Source organism: Mytilus californianus, unplaced genomic scaffold (assembly GCF_021869535.1).
Source record: "Mytilus californianus isolate M0D057914Y unplaced genomic scaffold, xbMytCali1.0.p SCAF_8, whole genome shotgun sequence".
Lineage (NCBI taxonomy): Eukaryota > Metazoa > Mollusca > Bivalvia > Mytilida > Mytilidae > Mytilus > Mytilus californianus.
The window spans coordinates 71922815-71946349 of record NW_026262734.1 but is presented as its reverse complement, the minus strand read 5'-3'; the positions used below and the strand labels follow the sequence as shown (position 1 = coordinate 71946349).

General features: G+C 32.6%; 1 protein-coding gene across 2 annotated transcripts in view; it reads left to right on the top strand.

Moving 5' to 3' along the window:
• The window catches only part of LOC127712440 (spermidine synthase-like), a 176974-nt gene that overhangs the window by 107477 nt on the left and 45962 nt on the right, over positions 1-23535 (top strand). For both annotated transcript variants that reach the window (XM_052218884.1, XM_052218883.1), the window contains exon 6: positions 10078-10223. In XM_052218884.1, the coding sequence (XP_052074844.1) occupies positions 10078-10223 (146 nt within the window). The remainder of the gene's footprint in view (positions 1-10077; positions 10224-23535) is intronic.

Here is a 23535-nt window from a genome sequence, read left to right as displayed (position 1 = left end):
TCTGTCTGTCCGTCCGTCCGTCTGTCTGTCTGTCCGTCCGTCGTCAACATGTCAGACATTAACTCAAAAAGGCTTTAACCAATTTGCATAAAACTTTGGTGAATTGTTTATATCTATTGACGTGAGCTCCCTTTCGTTTATTATAAATTTTAGATTTTACGTTTCCGAGTTATGGGGTTTTATTCATTAAAAAAAGGGGGATTTTCCAGTTTTCGGACAACAACTCAAGAATGCTTTCACCAACTTGCAAGAAATTGTGGTGAATTGTTTATATCTATTGACATGAGCTCCCTTTCGATTTTTTTTTATTTTAGGTTTTACGTTTCCGAGTTACAGGGTTTTATTCATAAAAAAAGGGGGATTTTCCAGTTTTCGGACAAAAAATCAAAAATGCTTTCAGCAGTTCTTATGAAACTTTGGTGAATTGTTTATATCTATTGATGTAAGCTCCGTTTAGAATTTTATAAATTTTACATTTTACATTTCTGAGTTATGGGGTTTTATTCATTAAAAAAGGGGGGATTTTCCAGTTTTCGGACAATAACTCAAAAATGCTGTCAGCAATTCTCATGAAACTTTGGTGAATTGTTTATATCTATTGATGTAAGCTCCTTTTACATTTTCATAAATTTCTAATATGACATTGAGAATAAATTGAACTTTATTTGTTTATAGTTTGACAACAGATTTACTAAGTATTGCGCAACAGCACAGTGTATTGCACAACAGCAAGAAATCTTTAATTGAATATAAATTCAATTCATATAACCAATTTCAAGTTCTTTGACTACATTTATTCAGAAACCTATAATATGTCAAATATTTAATTACAATCCAAATTCAGACCTGTATCAAGCTTGAATATTGTGTCCATTTTTGCCCCAACTGTTCAGGGTTGGAACTCTGCGGGCGTATCCAGCTGCGCTCAGCGAAGCAGTTTATTTCTGTATTTTACTTATAAATGGACTTAGTTTTTCTGCCAGGAAACAATATTTTCACTCTGATTAAAGTTTTTAAAATTTTAATAACTTTCTTAAACTATCCTGAATTTGTACCAAATTTGGACAGAAGCTTGTTTATGATCAAAAGCTAGTATCTAGAAGGAAATTGTGTTAAAATTTGTACCTGTTTATCCGCATTTTACTTATAAATGGACTTAGTTTTTCTTCCAGTTAACATTAAATACAGTCTGCAGTTAAAGTTTTTAAAACATTTATTAGATTCATAAACTATCCTGGATTTATACCAAACTTTGACAGAAGCTTCTTACAATAAAAAGATAGTATCTAAAGGAATATTTTTATTGATTTTTTTTCCTCATTTTTGTTGAGCCTGCGATTAACAGCAAAAGTAAGCGAGACAATGGGTTCCGCGGAACCCTTACGAATTTTTTTTTTATGAAGTAAAGTCCTTAAAAACTAAGCTTATATTGTCTATTAATAAACATATATTTAGAGTTTCTGATTTTGGGCCCAGTTTTCAAGTTGGTCCAAATTGAGGTCCAAAATTAAACTGTGTTTGATTTCAACATAAATTGAATATATATAGGGTTCTTTGAAATGCTTAATCTAAACCTGTATTTCTTTTCATTATTAATAAGATGATACCACATTGAGGTCCAAAGGGTCCTAAATTACACTTTTGATTAATTTCATCAAAAATTGAATTCTTTGGTTCTTTGATATGCTGATTCTAGCAATGTTTGAGTGTTAAATCATATCTAATTTTAGAGAACTTAGTCATCACTGGTTGTTGTTATTATATTATTGATTATAATTTGAAAAATTGCATCATATCTTATTTTAGAGAACTATTTATCCAGTTTGAGTTATTTCCCTTTGCACAGAAAATATTATGGATAAAATTAACCTGTGTTTCATTTCAACATAAATTAAATATATATATAGGGTTCTTTCAAATGCTGAATCTAAACCTGTATTTAAATATTAGGTTTTTGGGCCCAGTTTTCAAGTTGGTCCAAATCAGGGTCCAAAATTAAACTTTGTTTGATTCAACAAAAAAATTATTTATGGGGTTCTTTGAAATGCTGAATCTAACCATGTATTGAGAGATTTTGGATTGTGGGCTCCTTTATCAAATTGGTTCAAATTGAGGTCCAAAGAGTCTTAAATTAAACTTTTGTCTGATTTCATAAAAAATTGAATTCTTGGGGTTCTTTGATATGCTGATTCTAATATGTACTTAGATTTTTTATATTGGACCATAATAGGTATTTAAATGTCCAATTTCAAGTATTTCTGTTCATTTATTTGTGTCACAAACCTATGCTGTGTCAAATATTCAATCACAAACCAAATTCAGAGCTGTTTTAAACTTAAATGTAGTGTCCATACTTGCTCAACTGTTTAGGGTTCGACCTCTGCAGGAAAATCAGGTTTGCTGTCACTCTGACAGCCTCTTGTTGTAACTAGTTCTGTTTCGCAGATACTATAGGCAATAGGTCAAGTATATTTGGTGTATAGCATAATTTTAAGGAGTGCATGTTTTTCTAGCTCAGGCTAAGTCTGATCTGATCTTTTCATGATTCATTGGTCAACATTCAGGTTCTAGAATTAGGTTCATTTCTTAGATACTATAAGTAAAAGGTCAATTATTTAGTCAATGGAATGATTGTAAGCTGTAAATATCATCTGGCCATGCTGTCAGGGTTCATCTGACCTTGACCTCATGTTCATGGTTCATTGGTCTACATTAAGTTTTCAGGTTACACACTTTTCTCCGATACTGTAAGCAAGATGTCAACTACTTTTTTGTAGGGAATATTGTCAGATGTACATGTCCCTCTGACAACCTGGGTTCATATGATATTGACCTTATTTTTATGAATCATGATAATATTAAGTGTATGTACAACTGCATTATAATGAGACATCCCTGAGTATATAACATCATTGAGTTTGTGAAATAAAATATTTTGGGTATTTTAACCCATCTTTTATATTCAAGGTTATGTATGAATGGAAAGTTACTACATGTATAAATAATGACTATTAAACAATCATATATGAGACCATTTTCTTTCATTAAATTACTTGTTACTGGAATCATGAAGAAGTTACTTTAAGTACAATGTGTGATAGACATTATTATATTACCACAAATTGATAAATTATTTTTAAATTTATACATTTGATTTTTATTAACAACAGAATCAGCTCAACAGAATAATAGAAAGAGCATGCAAATGAAATTAAAAATGTACATATTGTAGACACGAATTACCAAGGGTTCAGGTATTGTTCTCTATAACAACTGGGACGTTTAACTAGCTTTTAGTAGCTTCAAGAACTTATTGGTATGTGTAATCTTGTCATGTGGCTCTCCAGTGTTGTCTAAAGTGCAGATTTGATGGTTTGGTTTGTTTTCATGAATGTTTACCATTTGTATCTCTTATATACAGTGGGAAATCTAGTGAATGAAAACAAAAGAAAATTCACTCTTCTTATGATAGAGTCCAGAAAGTCAATAATAAAACAAAATCTAAAGATCTTTCGGGTCACCAATTTTCAGAGTGTTCCACAATGTCCTTAGCATGTTACAATTTCTCAAAGTATACTTATTTTTTTTACACCTAAGTTATCGAGCACACCGGTCTGCTCTTGTCACATGTACATTCAATAGAGAAATATTGTCTTTTCGTGAATATAAAAATTTAAAAGTTTGTTTATGCAGGTTAAGAAATTAAAGATAACTATTCTTATGAAGTAGGTATCTTTCTACTATTTTTTATACAATTTTAAGAAAAGGTCATCTCGATTTTTGTACATGTATTTGCGGTCTTCTCGATCTATTCACATTCAATGTTTACATAGAGATAAGGTCCATTTAAATTTGCTTAGTAACTTAATTTCAAAAGCGCCAATCTTTGCTGCATATCAATCGATTCCTTTAAAAAAATTTCCCTGACTTTCTCTGATCTAGCTGTATATATATACAGATAATTACCATGTTCCAGAGAGGTATACAGCCAGTAGAAAAATAAATTGAAGTTGGTACTCTAGGAATTTATTCGCATAGCAACATTTTAAACCAATTTTACATCAAGGCTTTATATAGCCTACTGTACTCGTCATTTGCTACTTAAGGAGGGAAATGATAACATTAAATGGAAGTTTTGTTTTTATTTCAACTTATTTCTATATTTACTATTTACCAGAACGTTTTCCCGTGAATCCATAATTGATAGCGTCCTTGCTAAAATGGGACAAACATTGAAAAGATCTAGTTTTCAGTGATTACAGGGGAGGTAATATTTTGTCACTAGATTTCCCACTGTATATTTGTTCATTATTGAGAAGTTTTTTAATCACTTCATTTATAACCCAGCTTCACAAAGTACCAAATTAATAATTTTTCTTACTGTTATTTTGTCTTTTCAATTCATTAAATTGTAATGTAATCTCATCTCAACTGGGAATCAGTTAATTCTGAGTTTCTGAATCTAATGATGCATTATGAGGAATATTTTCTATTAATATTTTTTTACACCTAAAATTGTGATTTGGTAAAAACACCCTTCATTATGGAATTTCAAAAGAATGATGTGACATTTTTTTCATTTTATAGTTTAATCAATGAAAATACCTATTGTACTTTAGATTCTGAAATGGTAAAATGCTTCATCATAGACAGAAAATGTTTGTATACCTTCTAATTGAAATAAATTGAAAAAAGGGTGCATAGATTTTCACCTGATTTGAAAATACATAAACCATATAAAACATCAGACATGTATGAAAATCATCAAAACAGTACACTTAAGATCATTTTGAAGTGTACAGTTAATTACATATAAATAAGAAGATGTGGTATGAGTGCCAATGAGACAACTCTCCATCCAAGTCACAATGTATAAAAAGTTAATAATTATAGGTCAAAGTACGGCCTTCAACACGGAGCCTTGGCTCACACCGAACAGAAAGCTATAAAGGGCCCCAAAATGACTAGTGTAAAACAAATCAAACAGGAAAACCAACGGTCTAATCTATATAAAAAACGGGAAACACTTATGAACCACACCAACAAACGACAACCACTGAACAACAGGCTCCTGACTTAGGACAGCGCATAAAAATGTACACACATTTTCAAAGTTTTTGTTTCTGGAAATAATTGAAATTCCCATACCATTTTACAGAATAGACAGTGATGTTCAGCTTGTTTAAATTATCATGAGTACTGTTACCATTCCAGAATGGTCAATGTACTGTTACCATTCTAGAATGGTCGATGTGTTGTTACCATTCCAGAATGGTCAATATACTGTTACCATCTAGAATGGTTGATGTGCTGTTACCATTATTGAATGGTCAATGTACTGTTACCATTCCAGAATGGTCAATGTACTGTTACCATTCTAGAATGATCAATGTGTTGTTACCATTCCAGAATGGTCAATGTACTGTTACCATTCTAGAATGGTCGATGCGTTGTTACCATTCCAGAATGGTCAATGTACTATTACCATTCCAGAATGGTAGATATACTGTTACCATTCTGGAATGGTCAATATAATGATACCATTGAAAAAAAGATCAATTTAATGTATGACACTCCAGAATGGTAGATCTGCTTTTCTTATTCTGAACTGGTCTAGAATTTTTAATAAACTCATAATCTTGATAATTTGCGGTTTAAGGCACTTCTATGTCATTTAGTCTCTGGTGGAGAGTTGTCTCATTGGCAATCATACCATATCTTCTTATTTTTATATATCAATAAAATACTACAATATATATATATGAATTAAAAAAGACCAACCAGCAAATTCAATATGTGCTGGATCTTCTAGAATAGGGGATACTGTGCATATAAGGAAAAAAATTATAAAAGTCTTCAAATTTGCGCAACGATACTAATAAAAGATGGTAATAGACTAACAGGATGTTATAAAATCGTGTTGACAAATATTTTTGGCTGAACAAATAGCATTCGTCAGTGTCAATGTTTTTTATTAAATGTATTAAAAACAATACTAGTTATTTATGTTTAAAAATAGCTCAGTAATACAGGTAGATTTTGAACTATTGATTTAATCCAAAATCTAAATCTCATAAAACAAAACAAAACTAAATACTAGTACTATATAAACATGGCTGCATATCTATTGTATCCAAAATTGTCAAAATGAAGTAGTTTGTGTAAATATATATGAAATAATGGATGAACATCTCTACCAAACTGCTAGTTGATGCCATTTGGATGAACTTCATTTAGTTCCTTTATCCAGAAGCTTTTCTGAATCTCTTGCTGGACATCACTCTAGTGAATATTTTGTTCAATCACTGGGACTTTTTGGTGGGTAAAGTCATCATGTTTATGATCCTACTGCTGGCTAACTGGGAGAAGTGGCTTCTTAGAATATCACTTCTATGGCCATATGATATTATATACATGTATACGTATGAAGTACCCGTATTAATAATATTATTCACTAGTACTGTAGTATTACCGGAGCCCTACTAATTCATGTTATTGATCCAGCTCAAAAATACATAATAATTCCCTCACAAACCTAATGGAAACTTTGACAAAAATATCATGCTTTTGGTTAACAGGAAGTGGTTGCTCTGGTGATAGGAACCTATTTGTACGATTTTTTTTATTCATTGAGGTCCAATAATCACTGATCAAATCTGTAATCATTTTCATGGGAATAAATTCAAAACCAATAAAATTTCATGCCATTGGAAAGGGTGACAATTCAATCTATTGTCATGCAGAAAGTTGTATGGTAGATTTAAAAATCGCTTAACTATAGTAACCTAAGCTCCAGACATAACAGAAAAATCCTAAGAGACGTGCTGTGTAATATCTGACAAAAGTACTCAGTTTAGACGGACAGAAGGATGGACATGCAAGGTCAATGCAGTATACAACATTTGCACAGGTTATAAGTGAATATTAAAGACCACCAGAAGTCGATACTGGGGACTGACTGATTTGACTTTGCTTTAAGAATTTATCTGTTTGTTTCACCGTTGAAGACTGTCAAGCAACTGCTAAGTTTAAAAACAGTAATAAAGGGCTGTTACTTCATATAGGCTTATTTTCTAGGTTTTTTTTCACGAATTGTTTGTCTCATGTACCCTCCTTATACATTTCATCTCCAATAAACTATGTGCATTGGTTATTATATAGATATGCATGTAATAAATGTTGTTTTCTTAACCTTCAGTGGGAAAAGCCTATTAAGAATAATCACGAATTCTACAATTAATCCATTATTAAGCAGTTTCTGTAAAGTGGGGGACTGACAATAAGAGGATTTGCAAGAAATTTTAAGTTGCAACTTCAAATTTTGGGCATGTTAGGAAAAGTCGGAAAGTTTTCTTTGCATCAAGCAACCAAAAGACCCCATTGAATGTTTTTTTACAGAGTTCTTTAATATGCTATAATAAGTGTGATGTTCTCCTTAATACATCCCCAAACCAAACAAAATGACAGGAAAAGTGTATTTATAAAAATCAGACAGAAACACGTATGATCTCATGATTGTACCTATAGAAATCAGCACTTGGAGACACTTGCATGATTTGATTATAACAAAATAGCTTTGAAGTGAAATTCTCATTAGATAAGTAGACAGTTTTTAAAAGTTTTGATGAACATTTTATTAGCCATGGAAGAAAATAATACTATAGAGGAAAATAGGCCTTAATAGAACATGTAGAATACAAACTTTGGACTGACAGGTATGGAAATCAAACTTTAGAATTTTAGTTGATATTTAGAAGGAAGCATTATTATTTTCAGCAAACAAGATCAAGTGACGGAGAAAAAAAAAATGAAAATAATTTATACTTTATAAATTGTATGCATCCCAAGAGCTTTTCTGGATTTATCTTCATCAGGAACTTTCAAAGCCAAAGTTTTAAAGCCAAGTTTGTATTAATGTCGAAACATACGAAGAGCTATATTGACCAAAAGTGACTAAAAAATAATAGCCAACTCCATCTAAGGTCAATTTTGCCTGAAATGCAACCTTAGTTTTTCTTAATGAATTCTAAATTTATCAATGGACAGAAAGGTATGTTATTAATCATGTCGGTACCAAAGCACTGACTACTGAGCTGATGAGACCCTCCTGTACTAAAAGTCAACTTGCAGCGGTAACAACCCAGTGATATGATAAAAGGAAGATATTAGTTTGTAAATGTTAAGCATCCGAAGAGCTTTTTTACATGAGCGCAAAAAATTTTCGTTCGTATATTGCTATCACGTCGTCGTCTTCGTCGCCCGAAGACAATTGGTTTCCGAACAATAACTTTAGTTTAAGTGTATGGATCTCTATGAAATTTAACCAAAAGGTTCAATACCACAAACGGAAGGTTGGGATTGTTTTTGGGGGTGATGGTCCCTACCGATTAGGAATTAGGGGCAAAAAAAGGGGCCCAAAACAAGCATTTTTCTAGTTTCAGGACAATAACTTGTGTATAAGTATTTAGATTGCTCTGAACTTGTACCACAAGGTTCAATACCACAAGTAGAAGGTTGGAATTCATTTTGGGGGTAATTTATTTAGCAGCAGCCCAAACTGTTGAGGAATTAGGGGCCAAAAAGGGGCCAAAACAAGCATTTTTTCTTAAATTGTACCACATTTTACAAAAAGAAAAATTTCTACAAATATTTTTTTTTTGGGGGGGGGGGGGGGGGGGGGGGGGGGGAGTAAAAAAAATGTGGGGTCACAATTTATTTTGCTAATTCTTTGTATATAGTCTGAAAACAGATTTACTAAGTATTGCGCAACAGCACAGTGTATTGCACAACAGCAAGAATTCTTCAATTGAATATAAATTCAAATCATATAACCAATTTCATGTTCTTTGACTACATTTATTCTGTGTCAGAAATTATAATGTGTCAAATATTTAATTACAATCCAAATTCAGACCTGTATCAAGCTTGAATATTGTGTCCATTTTTCCCCCTACAGTTCAGGGTTGGACCTCTGCGGTCGTATCCAGCTGCGCTCGGCGAAGCACATTTTTGGATTTTGTGATAACCTTCATCAGGAACGCTTAAAGCCAAAAATTTGAAAGCCAATGATGTATAAATACCAAAACAGGTTAAGAGCTATACATGACTAAAAGGAACTTAAAAATAATGGCCAAATCCATCTAAGGCCAATTTTGCCTGAGAAGTTGGAATCTTAATTTCTCAATAATTTCTAAATTTATTAAAGGACAATTTAAGAAATGTATGTTTTAAATCATGTCAATACCGAAGCCACTGATTACTGAGGGGATGATACACTTTGGCACTTATAGTTCACCAGCTGCGGGTACCGAACCAGAGCTATAAAAAGATAAAAATAACATTTAATAGATGGTATACAACCGAAGCACTTTTCAGTAATAAACTTTATCAGAAACCCTCAATGTAAAAAATCTGAAAGCCAAGGATTTATAGATAACGAAACATGTGAAGAGCTATATATAACCAAAAAGGACTTCTAAAAAATGGAAATAATACTTTATAAATTTAATGTCTCAGAGTGCTTTTCTAGATTTACCTTCATCAGGAAGTTATATAATAAGTGTGAGATCTTCTCTGAAAACAGAAAACTTACACCTTGTTTGATGCAATAATTGCATATTTGGTAAAAGGTACTGATACAAGAGTATAAACAGATAGTACTATTTGAAGAAGATACAGATACCTATTCATTTTATTGTAATGTCTTTTTTATAATGTTACTCCTATCTGAGAGAAGTATAGTTTATCAATTAAAAAACAAATTGTTATTCCTAAGTAAAAGAAACAAAGTAAACAATAATTGAAAAATTAAATACTTTATATTGTTTTTGAGAATTCTATCAGGTCTGTTAAAACAGCAATTAAAGTAAATTCAGACCTAAAATTAGTTTCAAAAATGTAACGTAAATTTCAGTACTGTTACATACACTTTCTGAATACTGAGTACAATTTGCAAAGTTGATGTGAAAAATCCTTTAACTATCAACAAATTCCTTGGTATGGCAATCAGTTTAGGATCACAGTAAACGTACAAATTTTAAATGCAGTTTATAAACTAATACCTTGGTATATTTTCAGCTGAAAACCTGTATTTAGATCTACCATTCATTGAAAAGTTAATGGAAGTATCAAGGAAGATATTTCCAAAAGCTGATTATGGATTAACACTTGTACCAACATATACAGGTGGCCATATTGGATTCATTCTTTGTAGCAGCAATCCAGTAAGTTAAAAGTAGAATTTCGCATGCTAAATTTTTTTTTTTTTATTGTAAAAAGTTGTGTTTTTTGTACTCAGATATTCATTGTTTTCTTTGCAGATATATTACCTTATATTTCTTTCAATCTAAGACCTAAGTCCTCCATAAGAAACTTTGCAGTAAGATTGGTCCCAAGATATAACCAACTTGTCATATCAATACCTGTCCTGTGTTCTGTGTCTTGTTCATAGGCAATATCAGGACAGTGAACTATAACATACATTATGCAGTTCTTTTTCATAATTTTTTGTCTTTGCCCATGACAAAAGTCAAGGAAGGCATAACTTTTCCAGCAGCAATGATGGTGGCTTCAAAAATTTGAAAACAACCTCAATATCTTATCCTTACTTTCATGCACTAGATGACTTGTATGGCAGTATTCAGCATTCCTAGACCTCATTTTCATGGGTCATTGGTCAAGCAAGTTTTTGTGATTCAGGCTTTTTCTCAGATTTATTATCAATAAGTCAGCTACAATGCCTGCATAGAATTATTGTAAAGTGTACATATCCATCTGAATAGGTTCATCTGACCTTGACCTCATTTTTATTGTTGTTCATTGGTCAATGTTAAATTATAGTGATAAGGTTAGTTTGTCTAAATCTATAACTTTCTATATTTTGTGTATGGAACTATTGTACGGTGTACATGTCCATTAAGGATGTCTTCTGATGTTTCAGTCTCGTTGAAATCTTGTTGGGGAATTATTTCCAAAACATGTGATACAAGTGGAAAATATTAATGAATTTAAAGAATATCATAATTAAACTAACCTCTGTGAAAAAATTGTGTACTTACAATAAGGGAGTTTTTATACGACCGCAAAATATTTTGCGGTCGTATATTGGTATCACGTCAAATTTTATAACCAATCCGGTCAGTGTCATCAGCCAAAATATTGAGAAAATGGGTGAGGGGTACAAAGAAATGATTTTACCAAAAATATGTACATCCCATATCAATTTTTTGTTTTTCAAAATTCTTAGATTGGTATTGTTTCAATGATTTATAACAAAGAATTTGAAATAACATGCTTTTTGTTCTAAAAAAAAGAGAAAAATCCCAAATTTACAAAATTGACAGCACAGTCAATTTGACACTAAAAAGCAAAAAATTTTCTTATATCAACACCAACCTATAGTTTTTTTTAAGTCAGTTGTATTCAGATAGGTCCACATCATCTGCAGTGAAAGTATGAAATAAAGTTTAATTTTAAAACTGTGATTTTTTTCATGATAATAGCCCAAAAATGGGTAAAAATTGACGAAAAATAGGAAAATCCTTAAAAATGGGTACCGGTACTTTCAAATGGCTGTAGCAAAAAAAGAAGTGCACCACCATATGATTTTTTCTTCATCAATTACTTTCTTGCAGTCTTATAAACCTAAAAATCAGGTGAAGGAAAAAAGTTTAATTCTAGAAATTTTTGGCTCCTCAGAGGTGTAGATCCTAAAAAAAATTCATCTGTCCAAAGTCATTGATTATGTTAAATTATGTCATACCTGTTGTATAAACATAAAAGGAGAAGATATGATGAAGCCACTTTCTTGGCCATTGAATTAAAAAATCAAAAAGAATCATCAATATTCCAACATCCTTAAGATGTTCATTATAAATAGTTGCATGGAAAAAAAATTATAATTGAGTTTTTGATGATTAGAAATACACCTTATGGTTTATTTTCTTGTTACAATGATTAATTTATTGTTATGCTTAGAAGGATATTTTATTGTCTCGCCTGCGACGCAGTATGCAAGACATAGGTATTACTATCCGGCGGTGGCGGCGTAAACTATTTGTATAAGGCTTTATATTTCAGAAGGTAGAAGACCTGGATGCTTCATACCTTGTATGCAGATACGAAGTTTCTGTCTGTCATATGCCGATTGTCCTTGACCTCATTTTCATGGTTCAGTGACTGCTTGAAAAAAAATTACAGTTTTTTTGTCATGTGCATTTCTCACTTATTATGAGTAATAAGATAACTATATTTGGTATATGGGTTCCTTGCAACGTCTACATGTCCATCAGACAGAGTTAACCTGATCTCGACCTCAATTCATGGATCAGTGATCAAAGTTAAAGTTACGTGATTAGGTCCGTTTCTCAGATACATGTACTACAAGCAGCAGGTCAACTATATGTGGTGTATGGAATGATTGTAAGGAGTACATGACAGACTGGCAGGTTTCATCTGACTTTGACCTCATTTTCATGGTTCATTGGTCATTGTTAATTTTTTGTGTTTTGGTCTGTTTCTCAAGTACTGTAGGCAATAGGTCAACTATATTTGCTGAATGGAATGATTGTAAGGTGTACATGTCTGTCTGGCAGGTTTCATCTGACCTTGACCTCATTTTCATGGTTCATTGGTCATTGTAAAGTTTTTGTGTTTTGGTCTGTTTTTCAAGTACTTTAAGCAATAGGTCAACTATATTTGGTTTATGGAATGATTGTAAGGTGTTCATGTCTGTCTAGCCGGTGTCATCTGACCTTGACCTCATTTTCATAGTTCATTGGTCAATGTTAAGTTTTTGTGTTTTGGTCTGTTTTTCAAATGCTAATAGCAATAGGTCAACTATAATTGGTGTATGGAATGATTGTAAGGTGTACATGTCTGTCAAGCCAGTATCATCTGACCTTGACCTCATTTCCATGGTTCATTGGTTAACATTAAGTTTTTGTGTTTTGGTCTGTTTTTCAAGTACCATAAGCAATGGGTCAACTATATTTGGTGTACAGAATAATTGTAAGGTGTACATGTCTGTGTGACAGTTTTTATTTGACCTTGACCTCATTGTCATGGATCTTTAAAAATGTTAAGTTTATGTGATACTTGCAGTAAAACCTTTATCTTTAAGACTTTCAACATTAAATCAATGGTGAGTAAAACAGGCGAGACATTTCAGTGTGTGCACTCTTGTTTTTATACGACCGCAAAAAAATTTTGTGGTCGTATATTGGTATGACGTTGGCGTCGTCGTCGTCGTCGTCGTCGTCATTGTCGTTGTCGTCCGGCGTCGTCGTCCGAATACATATTGGTTTTCGCACTCTAACTTTAGTTTAAGTGAATGGATCTTTTTGAAATTTGACCATAAGGTTAAATACCACAAAAGGAAGGTTGGGATTGATTTTGGGGGTTATGGTACCAACAGTTAAGGAATTAGGGGCCAAAAAGGGGCCAAAAATGAGCATTTTCTAGTTTCCAGACAATAACTGTGGAACGGTGTATGGATCTCTCTGAAATTATACTACAAGTTTCCATACCACAAAGGGATGGTTAGGATTTGCTTTGGGGGGTTATGGCTCAAACCGTTTAGGAATTAGGGGCAAAAAAGGGGGAAAAACAAGGTTGTCCTGGTTAATGGACAAATACTTTAGTACAAAACATAATTTAAAGCAGTGTAAGGGAGATAAATCAAATGCATCATTGAAATTATCTCCCTTACACTGCTTTTAAATTATGTATAAAGTAATGGTTAATGAACAATAAAGATAATCTAAAACAGTGTAAGGGAGGTAATCCAAATTAAAAGTTTTGGTTACTTCCCTTACACTGCTTTTAAATTATGTTTAAAGAAATGCATATTTATAAAGGAAGACCAGTAAAAATATCTGCAAATGTTTTCATCTTTTTTTTTACAAAAAAATCCATATGAAAGATTTGACACTATATTTTTATTAATTCTATTATAAAATAGATTAAGTTAGCACTATGGTAAATTTAAATGGGTAATTATGGTTGCCAACTCCATTGGAAATTCGAATTGAGATTATGACCATATCTTGAGGGAAAGAATTTTTTTGGGGGAAAAAGGGGGGGGGGGATAAAAAGAAATTGTGGGGGGCCAATTTTTTCTCATTTCAGATTTCAGAAATTAAAAAGAATTATTCTTCATATATTATTTTTTTTTCAAATTTCAAATATTGAAAAATTTCAAGAAGTAATCTTTAATTGCACAGTATGGCGCATTAGATTTGTAAAATCTTTGATCACATTTATTTATTTGTTATGCCGAATCTAACAGTGTATTTAGATTTTTAATTTTGGGTCCAGTTTTCAAATTGGTCTACATTAATGTCCAAAGGGTCCAAAATTAAACTTTGTTTGATTTTAGCAAAAATTGAATATATGAGGTTCTTTGATATGCTGAATCTAAACATGTATTTAGATTTTTGATTTTTGGCCCAGTTTTCAAGTTGGTCCAAATTGGGGTCCAAAATTAAACTTTGATTGATTTCAACAAAAATTGAATATATGGGGTTCTTTGATATGCTGAATCTAACCATGTATTTAGATTTTTATTTGTGGACCCCGTTATCTAATTGGTTCATATTGAGGTCAAAAGGGTCCAAAATTAAACTTTGTTTGATTTCATCTAAAATTGAATTATTGGGGTTCTTTGATATTCCAAATCTAACCGTGTATTTAGGTTTTTAATTTTGGGTCCTGTTTTTTAAATTGGTCTACATTGAGGTCCAAAGGGTCCAAAATTAAACTTAGTTTGATTTTGACAAAAATTGAATTCTTGGGGTTCTTTGATTTGCTGAATCTAAACATGTGTTTAGATTTTTGATTATGGGCCCAGTTTTCAAGTTGGTCCAAGATAGGGTCCAGTATTTGAACTTTGTTTGATTTCAACAAAAATTGAATATATGGGGTTCTTTGATATGCTGAATCTAAACATGTATTTAGATTTTTGATTATGGGCCCAGTTTTCAAGTTGGTCCAAATTGGGGTCCAAAATTAAACTTTGTTTGATTTCAACAAAAATTGAATATATGAGGTTCTTTGATATGCTGAATCTAACCATGTATTTAGATTTTTTATTTGTAGGCCCCGCTATCAAATTGGTTCATATTGAGGTCAAAAGGGTCCAAAATTAAACTTTGTTTGATTTCATCGAAAATTGAATTATTGGGGTTCTTTGATATGCCAAATCTAACCGTGTTTTTAGATTTTTAATTTGGGTCCCGTTTTTTAAATTGGTCTTCATTGAGGTCCAAAGGGTCCAAAATTAAACTTAGTTTGATTTTAACAAAAATTGAATTCTTGGGGTTCTTTGATATTCTGAATCTAAACATGTGTTTAGATTTTTGATTATGGGCCCAGTTTTCAAGTTGGTCCAAGTTGGGGTCCAAAATTAAACTTTTTTTGATTTCAACAAAAATTGAATATATGGGGTTCTTTGATATGCTGAATCTAACCATGAATTTAGATTTTTTATTTGTGGGCCCCGCTATCAAATTGGTTCATATTGAGGTCAAAAGGGTCCAAAATTAAACTTTGTTTGATTTCATCAAAAATTGAATTATTGGGGTTCTTTGATATTCCAAATCTAACCGTGTATTTAGATTTTTAATTTTAAGTCCCGTTTTTTAAATTGGTCTACATTAAGGTCCAAAGGGTCCAAAATTAAACTTAGTTTGATTTTAGCAAAAATTGAATTCTTGGGGTTCTTTGATATGCTGAATCTAAACATGTGTTTAGATTTTTGATTATGGGCCCAGTTTTCAAGTTTGTCCAAGTTGGGGTCCAAAATTAAACTTTGTTTGATTTTAACAAAAATTGAATATATGGGGTTCTTTGATATGCTGAATCTAACCATGTATTTTGATTTTGGACATTGGACCATAATAGGTAAATTAAAAAAATTCAAGTTCTTAGACCACATTCTTTCTGTGTCAGAAACCTATGCTGTGTCAAATATTTAATAACAATCCAAATTCAGAGCTGTATCAAGCTTGAATGTTGTGTCCATACTTGCCCCAACTGTTCAGGGTTCGACCTCTGCGGTCGTATCAAGCTGCGCCCCAGCGAAGCATTTTATTGAAATATAATATTAAAAAGTATTTGTTGCTAAATTTTCATTACTCATGAAACAGACTGTGTTCACATTGAGCTAAACTTGGTGTGGTGTTAGTGTCCTCAACTCGTAAACTAAACTTTACTATGTTCCCATTGTTTAATATCAATGTGTTTAAATCAAGTTTTGATTACATGCAGTCATTAGTCAATGTAGGCCTTGTGTGAGTTAAATGTACACTACTAAATATTCAGAAATTGAATTTTATTATGAATGTTTAAGGAAGAAACATCTATTAAATGAAACTGAATATGATGATATTATGAATTAAGTTATATACCAATTTCTTTGTCCAAAAATCAAAACATTGATCAGTTATTCAGAACGATTAAATAGCCTTACTAACCCCTTTTTAGACTTTAAATAATCATACACATCATTCACTTGAAAGTATCTTCCCTATTTGAGTGGACTCATCAAGAAACTTGGGAATTAATAGATTTATGGTTGTTTGATTGAATGATTGTTGTTTGCTGTACGTCCAGTGGCAAATAATTAACAATTAAGGATAAAAACTCCTAATTCATAGCCTCATTGCTTTTTATGTTAAATTCTGCAATTTCAAGCATTAATAGCTACTTTGTCTTAAGTTCAAATAAAGTGGCAGTCATTTCATGTCAAACTATACCTTATCCTGACTTGTACTGAAAAATTCAACATACCTTTAATTGCATATTAGTAGTGCTGTGACAAACAGGCAAAAACTTGTCTAAATATTGAGTTTAATCTCCCCTAATAACACACGGCTAACACTGATCTTATATTAAAAATACATATGTCTCTTTAATTTCATCCCTGTCGTAAGAAATTCGTATGGTCACAATTTCCTAAAAAATCATTTTTCCAAATAGACTATTTTTGTAATTTTGTCATCCACCTATTTCAAAATGTTTATTTGAACTTATGTACCTACATTTTCTTCAAGAGAATTTAATCTTTGGAATAACCATCATTCATAATTGTCAGTTTAGATTTTTATTATGCCCCACCTACAATAGTAGAGGAGCATTATGTTTTTCGGTCTGTGCGTCTGTTCGTTTGTCCGTCCGTCCATTCGCCATCTGTCCGGCTTCAGGTTAAAGTTTTTGGTCAAGGTAGTTTTTGATGAAGTTGAAGTCCAATCAACTTGAAACTTAGTACACATGTTCCCTATGATATGATCTTTCTAATTTTAATGCCAAATTAGAGTTTTGACCCCAATTTCACGCTCCACTGAACATAGAAAATGATAGTGCGAGTGGGGCATCCGTGTACTATGGACACATTCTTGTTTGCATCTAATCTAAATAAAAGATATTTTCACTATTATGGATAGAATTATTGGAGAGTGGTCTCATTGGCATTCATAGTACATCTCCTTATTTTCATATTAAAATTATCTTGACACAGACGTTTTAACTCTTTGTTTTTGATTCAGCCATGCTGGATCTATGTGATCAATCAGGATTTTGAGATGGTGCAGAATTCTAAGTTGAAGACATATCATGAAACTAATTATGTGATATTATGACTTGCAGAACCTTATTCCCCATTTTAATCATCAACTGCCAACTTTTGACATGTTATTTGCCCTTGAATTAAGAAAATGTTGGTGGAACAGCTACTTTATTTTAGATATACACTTGCATATAGTTCCTTCATTAATCAAAATTTATAATAAATTACTACTGATGAATTAATGTGAAAAAGTAATATATCAAACGTAATCATTTGATAAGAATTATGAAAGTATTTTATCAGTATCTTATGCTTGTGTGAGTTATTGAATAAAATTTGGAACAAGATGTGTATTGATATCAAAGTTGATTCCCACACTTTTTTGAAATGCTATTATTCAAATTCTTTCCTTATGCAAGTAAGAGTACTGATGCATTACAGTTTGATAGACAACTGTCATTATTTACATACAATTTCACTCACAAAGTTGGGAGTTTAAATTGAAATCACCTCTACTTTAATGTCAATCTTAATTGACCACAGTTAATATCTCTTGTAAATTACATAATTGAATACTCTTTATTATGCACATCAGTTCATATCTTAATACACAATTTATTGCCAATTATTGACCTCAATAGTATACCTATAAATATTTTAAATCTACACTACATAAAATTATTCTGTAAATTATGTCTCAAAGATGAATGATTAAGGATTAAAAAGATGCATTTTTGCATAGAAAAGACAAAAAACAATCTATGTATAAAAATGCAAGCAGGGTCTATTTTACTGTAAAATCAGAGTTATAATCATCTGATATTATATTAGTCAATAATTTAGGTTAATTTAAGTTACAATTATAATGAATTTGCTGGAAACAATAAACAAATATGCATAACTCTAACCTGGGCATTTTCTGCAATCAAATTTATTTGTTTATTCCCCATTATATTGCTATTTAAAAGTGTCAGGTAATTGTACATGTATTTGAATACAATACTACTAGAAAATACCCCCAAAATATACTTAAGAATGTGTATCACAAAGTTTTTCAGTGTAAGGTCAATCCGCATCTGATTTCAGGTGTTTTCGTGCTCAGAACCACCCCCATATATGAGTGGGCTGAAAATGTTACGCATTAATATATGAATAGGGGGTCACATTCCAGCCGCACTTCTGTACCCATTTTTAACCTAAAACCGAAGTTATCCCCCACCCTTTTCATGTTGAATTGATGCGGTTCCCAGGAAGGAAAAGCTCTTGACGTGTAAAAATCTGTTGTTAAATTGCTGAGAGCGTCAAGGGAATGTGTATCACAAAGTGTTTCAGTGTAAGGTCAATATTTACCGTATCTGCTACGAAATAAAATTTAATTTTGCAGGGCAGGCGTGCAATGACGGAAATGATGACGGCACGTAAATTTCAGAGCCGAACGTCATGAAGGACGGTAGATCCGAACTGGCTTTTTCCGATTTTAACCCCCAAATACCCCCCAAAAGATCTTGAAATAAACACATAATAAACTACGCTGGTCATTATCCCTTTGTGGTATAAAACAATATTCGTGGATTTTATGTGAAAGAAGAAAACGCGACACCCAATTTCAACTCTATTCATTTAGTAATATAGATACCTTCCTTTGAAGATTTCTATTTCCAATCATGTCAAAATTATTTAATTGAAAAAAAAAGGTATTAAAAATCAACTGTTTAGAATGTTGAGCTCTACCTATTGATCATTTATGACAAAACTGTCAGACAACTTCTTATATGAGTTATTGCCCTAAAATGACAAATTTTACCAATTTTTTTCAGGTTGTTAAATGTTTTAGATCTGTGCTAGAAATTAAATTTATACCTCTTGCATCACTCCTCAAGGATCTGCCTCTACTTCTGTTAAGGAATTATGTTCTGTAATTTGCCTTCAATACTTAAATCAGTTCATAGGACTTAATTTTGCATACAAGTAATCTCAAAGATAACATGCATATTCCATTTTGCTAAAATTCCAGTCCTCCTTTCCCCTTCTTGTTGTGTAAATATGTGAAAATCCGAATTGCAGGCTTTTTACTACCACTCACTAAAAAAAGGCATGAAATATTTTTTATGCCCCACCTAGGGGCATTATGTTTTTCGGTCTGTGCGTCCGTCCGTTTGTCCGTTCATCCGTTCGTCCATTTGTCCCACTTCAGGTTCAAGTTTTTGGTCGCTTCAGGTTAAAGTTTTTGGTCAACGGTAGTTTTTCATGAAGTTGAAGTCCAATCAACTTGAAACTTAGTACACATGTTCCCTATGATATGATCTTTCTAATTTTAATGCCAAATTAGAGTTTTGACCCCAGATTCATGGTCCACTGAACATAGAAAATGATAGTGGGATTGGGGTTAGTGTACTATGGACACATTCTTGTTTACCATATTTTCTGGTTTTGCTATGAATTTTGTAATTTATTTGGGATATTATTAGAGGGGGGGCTTTATGCTATGGGGCTAAAGCTGTTTCCATGCAATAATTTGAGACCTGTTCAACCTTTACTGTTCAAATTTTACCTTGTTGAATTGTTACTGATCTTATAATTGAGGTCAATTTAGATATTGGAGGTTTTCATTATTGGAGTTCAGGAGTTATAGTCCTTAATTGATTGGTAAATGTCACTTTATGTTGATTCCATGCGTTAACTTTAGAATGTTTGATTAAATACTACTCAAATTTTGATATGTTGTTTCTAATGACAAAATGGAAGTCAAGAGTAGTTTTGACTATTTTCACTTTCGATGTTCATGAGTTAAAATAGAACTGAAGTTTTTTTTTTTGCCCCCCGTGTGATGTGTTGCGGGGGACATAGAAATTCCAGGCATCCTACATCAATTCTGGCCAGATTTTTATGAAACTTATATCATAAGTTTATATCAGCAATGTCTCTGACAGTTCAGGCTTAGATGCATGATTTTTTTTATTAGTTGTTATGAGCTATGAACTAGCTGTTAGTAATTGCGAGTACTCTCAGATCTTTACTTAGGGTCTTTTTGCTGTAGGGATGTATGAGTACCCTGCCACGTCCCCTCTGTGTTTTTATTAGATGTATGTCTGCTTTGTATCTATTTGATTAGTTAAGCCCTTTTCATCTGATTTTGTCTCGCCTGCAACGAAAGTTGCGGAAAGCAAGACATAGGGATTGCTTTTCCAGCAACAGCTGCGGCGACGGCGTCAACAATTGTTAAGTTTTTTGCTTAAGTTAGTTTGATAGGAACTACTTGTGATAGATCATTGATATTTAATAGAAAGTTGCATTACTATCAGTACATATCAGTTTGAAGACATGGTCCAGTGACTTTGAATTAATTAGCAATTTTCAATGTTAAGTTTTTTCTGCTTAAGTCAGTTTGATAAGAACTACTTGTGATGGATCAATGATATTTTGTATAAAGTTGCATTACTATTAGTTCATATCAGTTTGATTAGTATTTCAAGGCCCTGCCCCCTAGGACATGGTCCAGTGACTTGAATTAATTAACAATTTTCAATGTTAAGTTTTTCTGCTTAAGTTATATTGATAGGAACTACCTACAATAAACAATGATATTTTCTATAAAGTTACATTACTGTCTGTACATCTCAGTTTGTCTACCATTTTCAGGCCTTGCCCACTAGATCCTGGTCCAGTGACTGAATTAATAAGCAAAGTTGCTGTCCATCAGATTGTCTTTTTTATGCCCCTGCAACTGAAAGTTAGGGGCATATTATTTTACCCCTGTCTGTCCGTCTGTCCATCTGTACCATTATGGGTATATATAGTTATTCCAGATAATTCCTCCTACAGTTTGAATGCTAGGAAGTTTTCACTTTGCTGGCTGTTTGTACATATATTGAAGGTGTGCATGTGGTCAGGGTTTTGATTTTTATTAATATTTGCTCTTTTGAGAGATAGTTGAACTTTGTCATTTTTGGAATATATACTTGCATAAGAGGTGCATAGCATTTCCGGATAACTCCTCCTTCAGTTTGAATGCTAGGAAGTTTTCACTTTGCTGGCTGTTTGTACATATATTGAAGGTGTGCATGTGGTCAGGGTTTAGATTTTTATTAATATTTGCTCTTTTGTGAGATAGTTGAACTTTGTAATTTTTGGAGTATTTACTTGCATAAGAGGTGCATAACGTTTCCTGATACTCCTCCTTCAGTTTGAATGCTAGGAAGTTTTCACTTTGCTGGCTGTTTGTACATATATTGAAGGTGTGCATGTGGTCAGGGTTTAGATTTTTATTAATATTTGCTCTTTTGGGAGATAGTTGAACTTTGTAATTTTTGGAGTATTTACTTGCATAAGAGGTGCATAACGTTTCCTGATACTCCTCCTTCAGTTTGAATGCTAGGAAGTTTTCACTTTGCTGGCTGTTTGTACATATATTGAAGGTGTGCATGTGGTCAGGGTTTAGATTTTTATTAATATTTGCTCTTTTGGGAGATAGTTGAACTTTGTAATTTTTGGAGTATTTACTTGCATAAGAGGTGCATAACGTTTCCTGATACTCCTCCTTCAGTTTGAATGCTAGGAAGTTTTCACTTTGCTGGCTGTTTGTACATATATTGAAGGTGTGCATGTGGTCAGGGTTTAGATTTTTATTAATATTTGCTCTTTTGGGAGATAGTTGAACTTTGTAATTTTTGGAGTATTTACTTGCATAAGAGGTGCATAGCGTTTCCTGATACTCCTCCTACAGTTTGAATGCTAGGAAGTTTTCACTTTGCTGGCTGTTTGTACATATATTGAAGGTGTGCATGTGGTCAGGGTTTTGATTTTTATTAATATTTGCTCTTTTGGGAGATAGTTGAACTTTGTCATTTTTGGAGTATTTACTTGCATAAGAGGTGCATAGTGTTTCCTGATACTCCTCCTACAGTTTGAATGCTAGGAAGTTTTCACTTTGCTGGCTGTTTGTACATATATTGAAGGTGTGCATGTGGTCAGGGTTTTGATTTTTATTAAGATTTGCTCTTTTGGGAGATAGTTGAACTTTGTAATTTTTGGAGTATTTACTTGCATAAGAGGTGCATAGCGTTTCCTGATACTCCTCCTACAGTTTGAATGCTAGGAAGTTTTCACTTTGCTGGCTGTTTGTACATATATTGAAGGTGTGCATGTGGTCAGGGTTTTGATTTTTATTAATATTTGCTCTTTTGGGAGATAGTTGAACTTTGTCATTTTTGGAGTATTTACTTGCATAAGAGGTGCATAGTGTTTCCTGATACTCCTCCTACAGTTTGAATGCTAGGAAGTTTTCACTTTGCTGGCTGTTTGTACATATATTGAAGGTGTGCATGTGGTCAGGGTTTTGATTTTTATTAAGATTTGCTCTTTTGGGAGATAGTTGAACTTTGTCATTTTTGGAGTATATACTTGCATAATAGGTGTTCCTACAGTGAACCATAGACCTATGTGCTCCCATGCTCAACTTGGTGTATTTTAAAATAACACTTTGCATCTGCGGGGGCATCATTTGTGTCTCCCAGACACAGTAATATCTCAAAAAAAGTCCTACATTGACTTTGTTATAATACAGTTACTTCAGAGTGGAGTGCAGGGGCATCACTTTGTCTAGTCTGTATTTTATGCCCATAGGCGAGACATATCTCTGTGTCAACAGTTTATTATAGTTTTTTGTACTGTTACACCACTGTCCCAGGTTAGGGGAGGGTTGGCGCCTTGAAAGTAGTTCAACTCCGCCACATTCTGTATGTGCCTGTCCCAAGTCAGGAGCCAGTAATTCAGTGGTTGTCATTTGTTGCTGTAGATCATAATTGTTTTTCGTTCATTATTTTGTACATAAAGCAGGCCATTAGTTTTCTTGTTAAGTCTCCCAAACGAAGTTTGGGAAGACTTATTGGTTTTGCTCAGTTCTTATTATTATTATTATTTTTCTTCCGCCGCTTTTAAATTTGAACTTGTCCGCACCCGTTCTCCAAAACCGC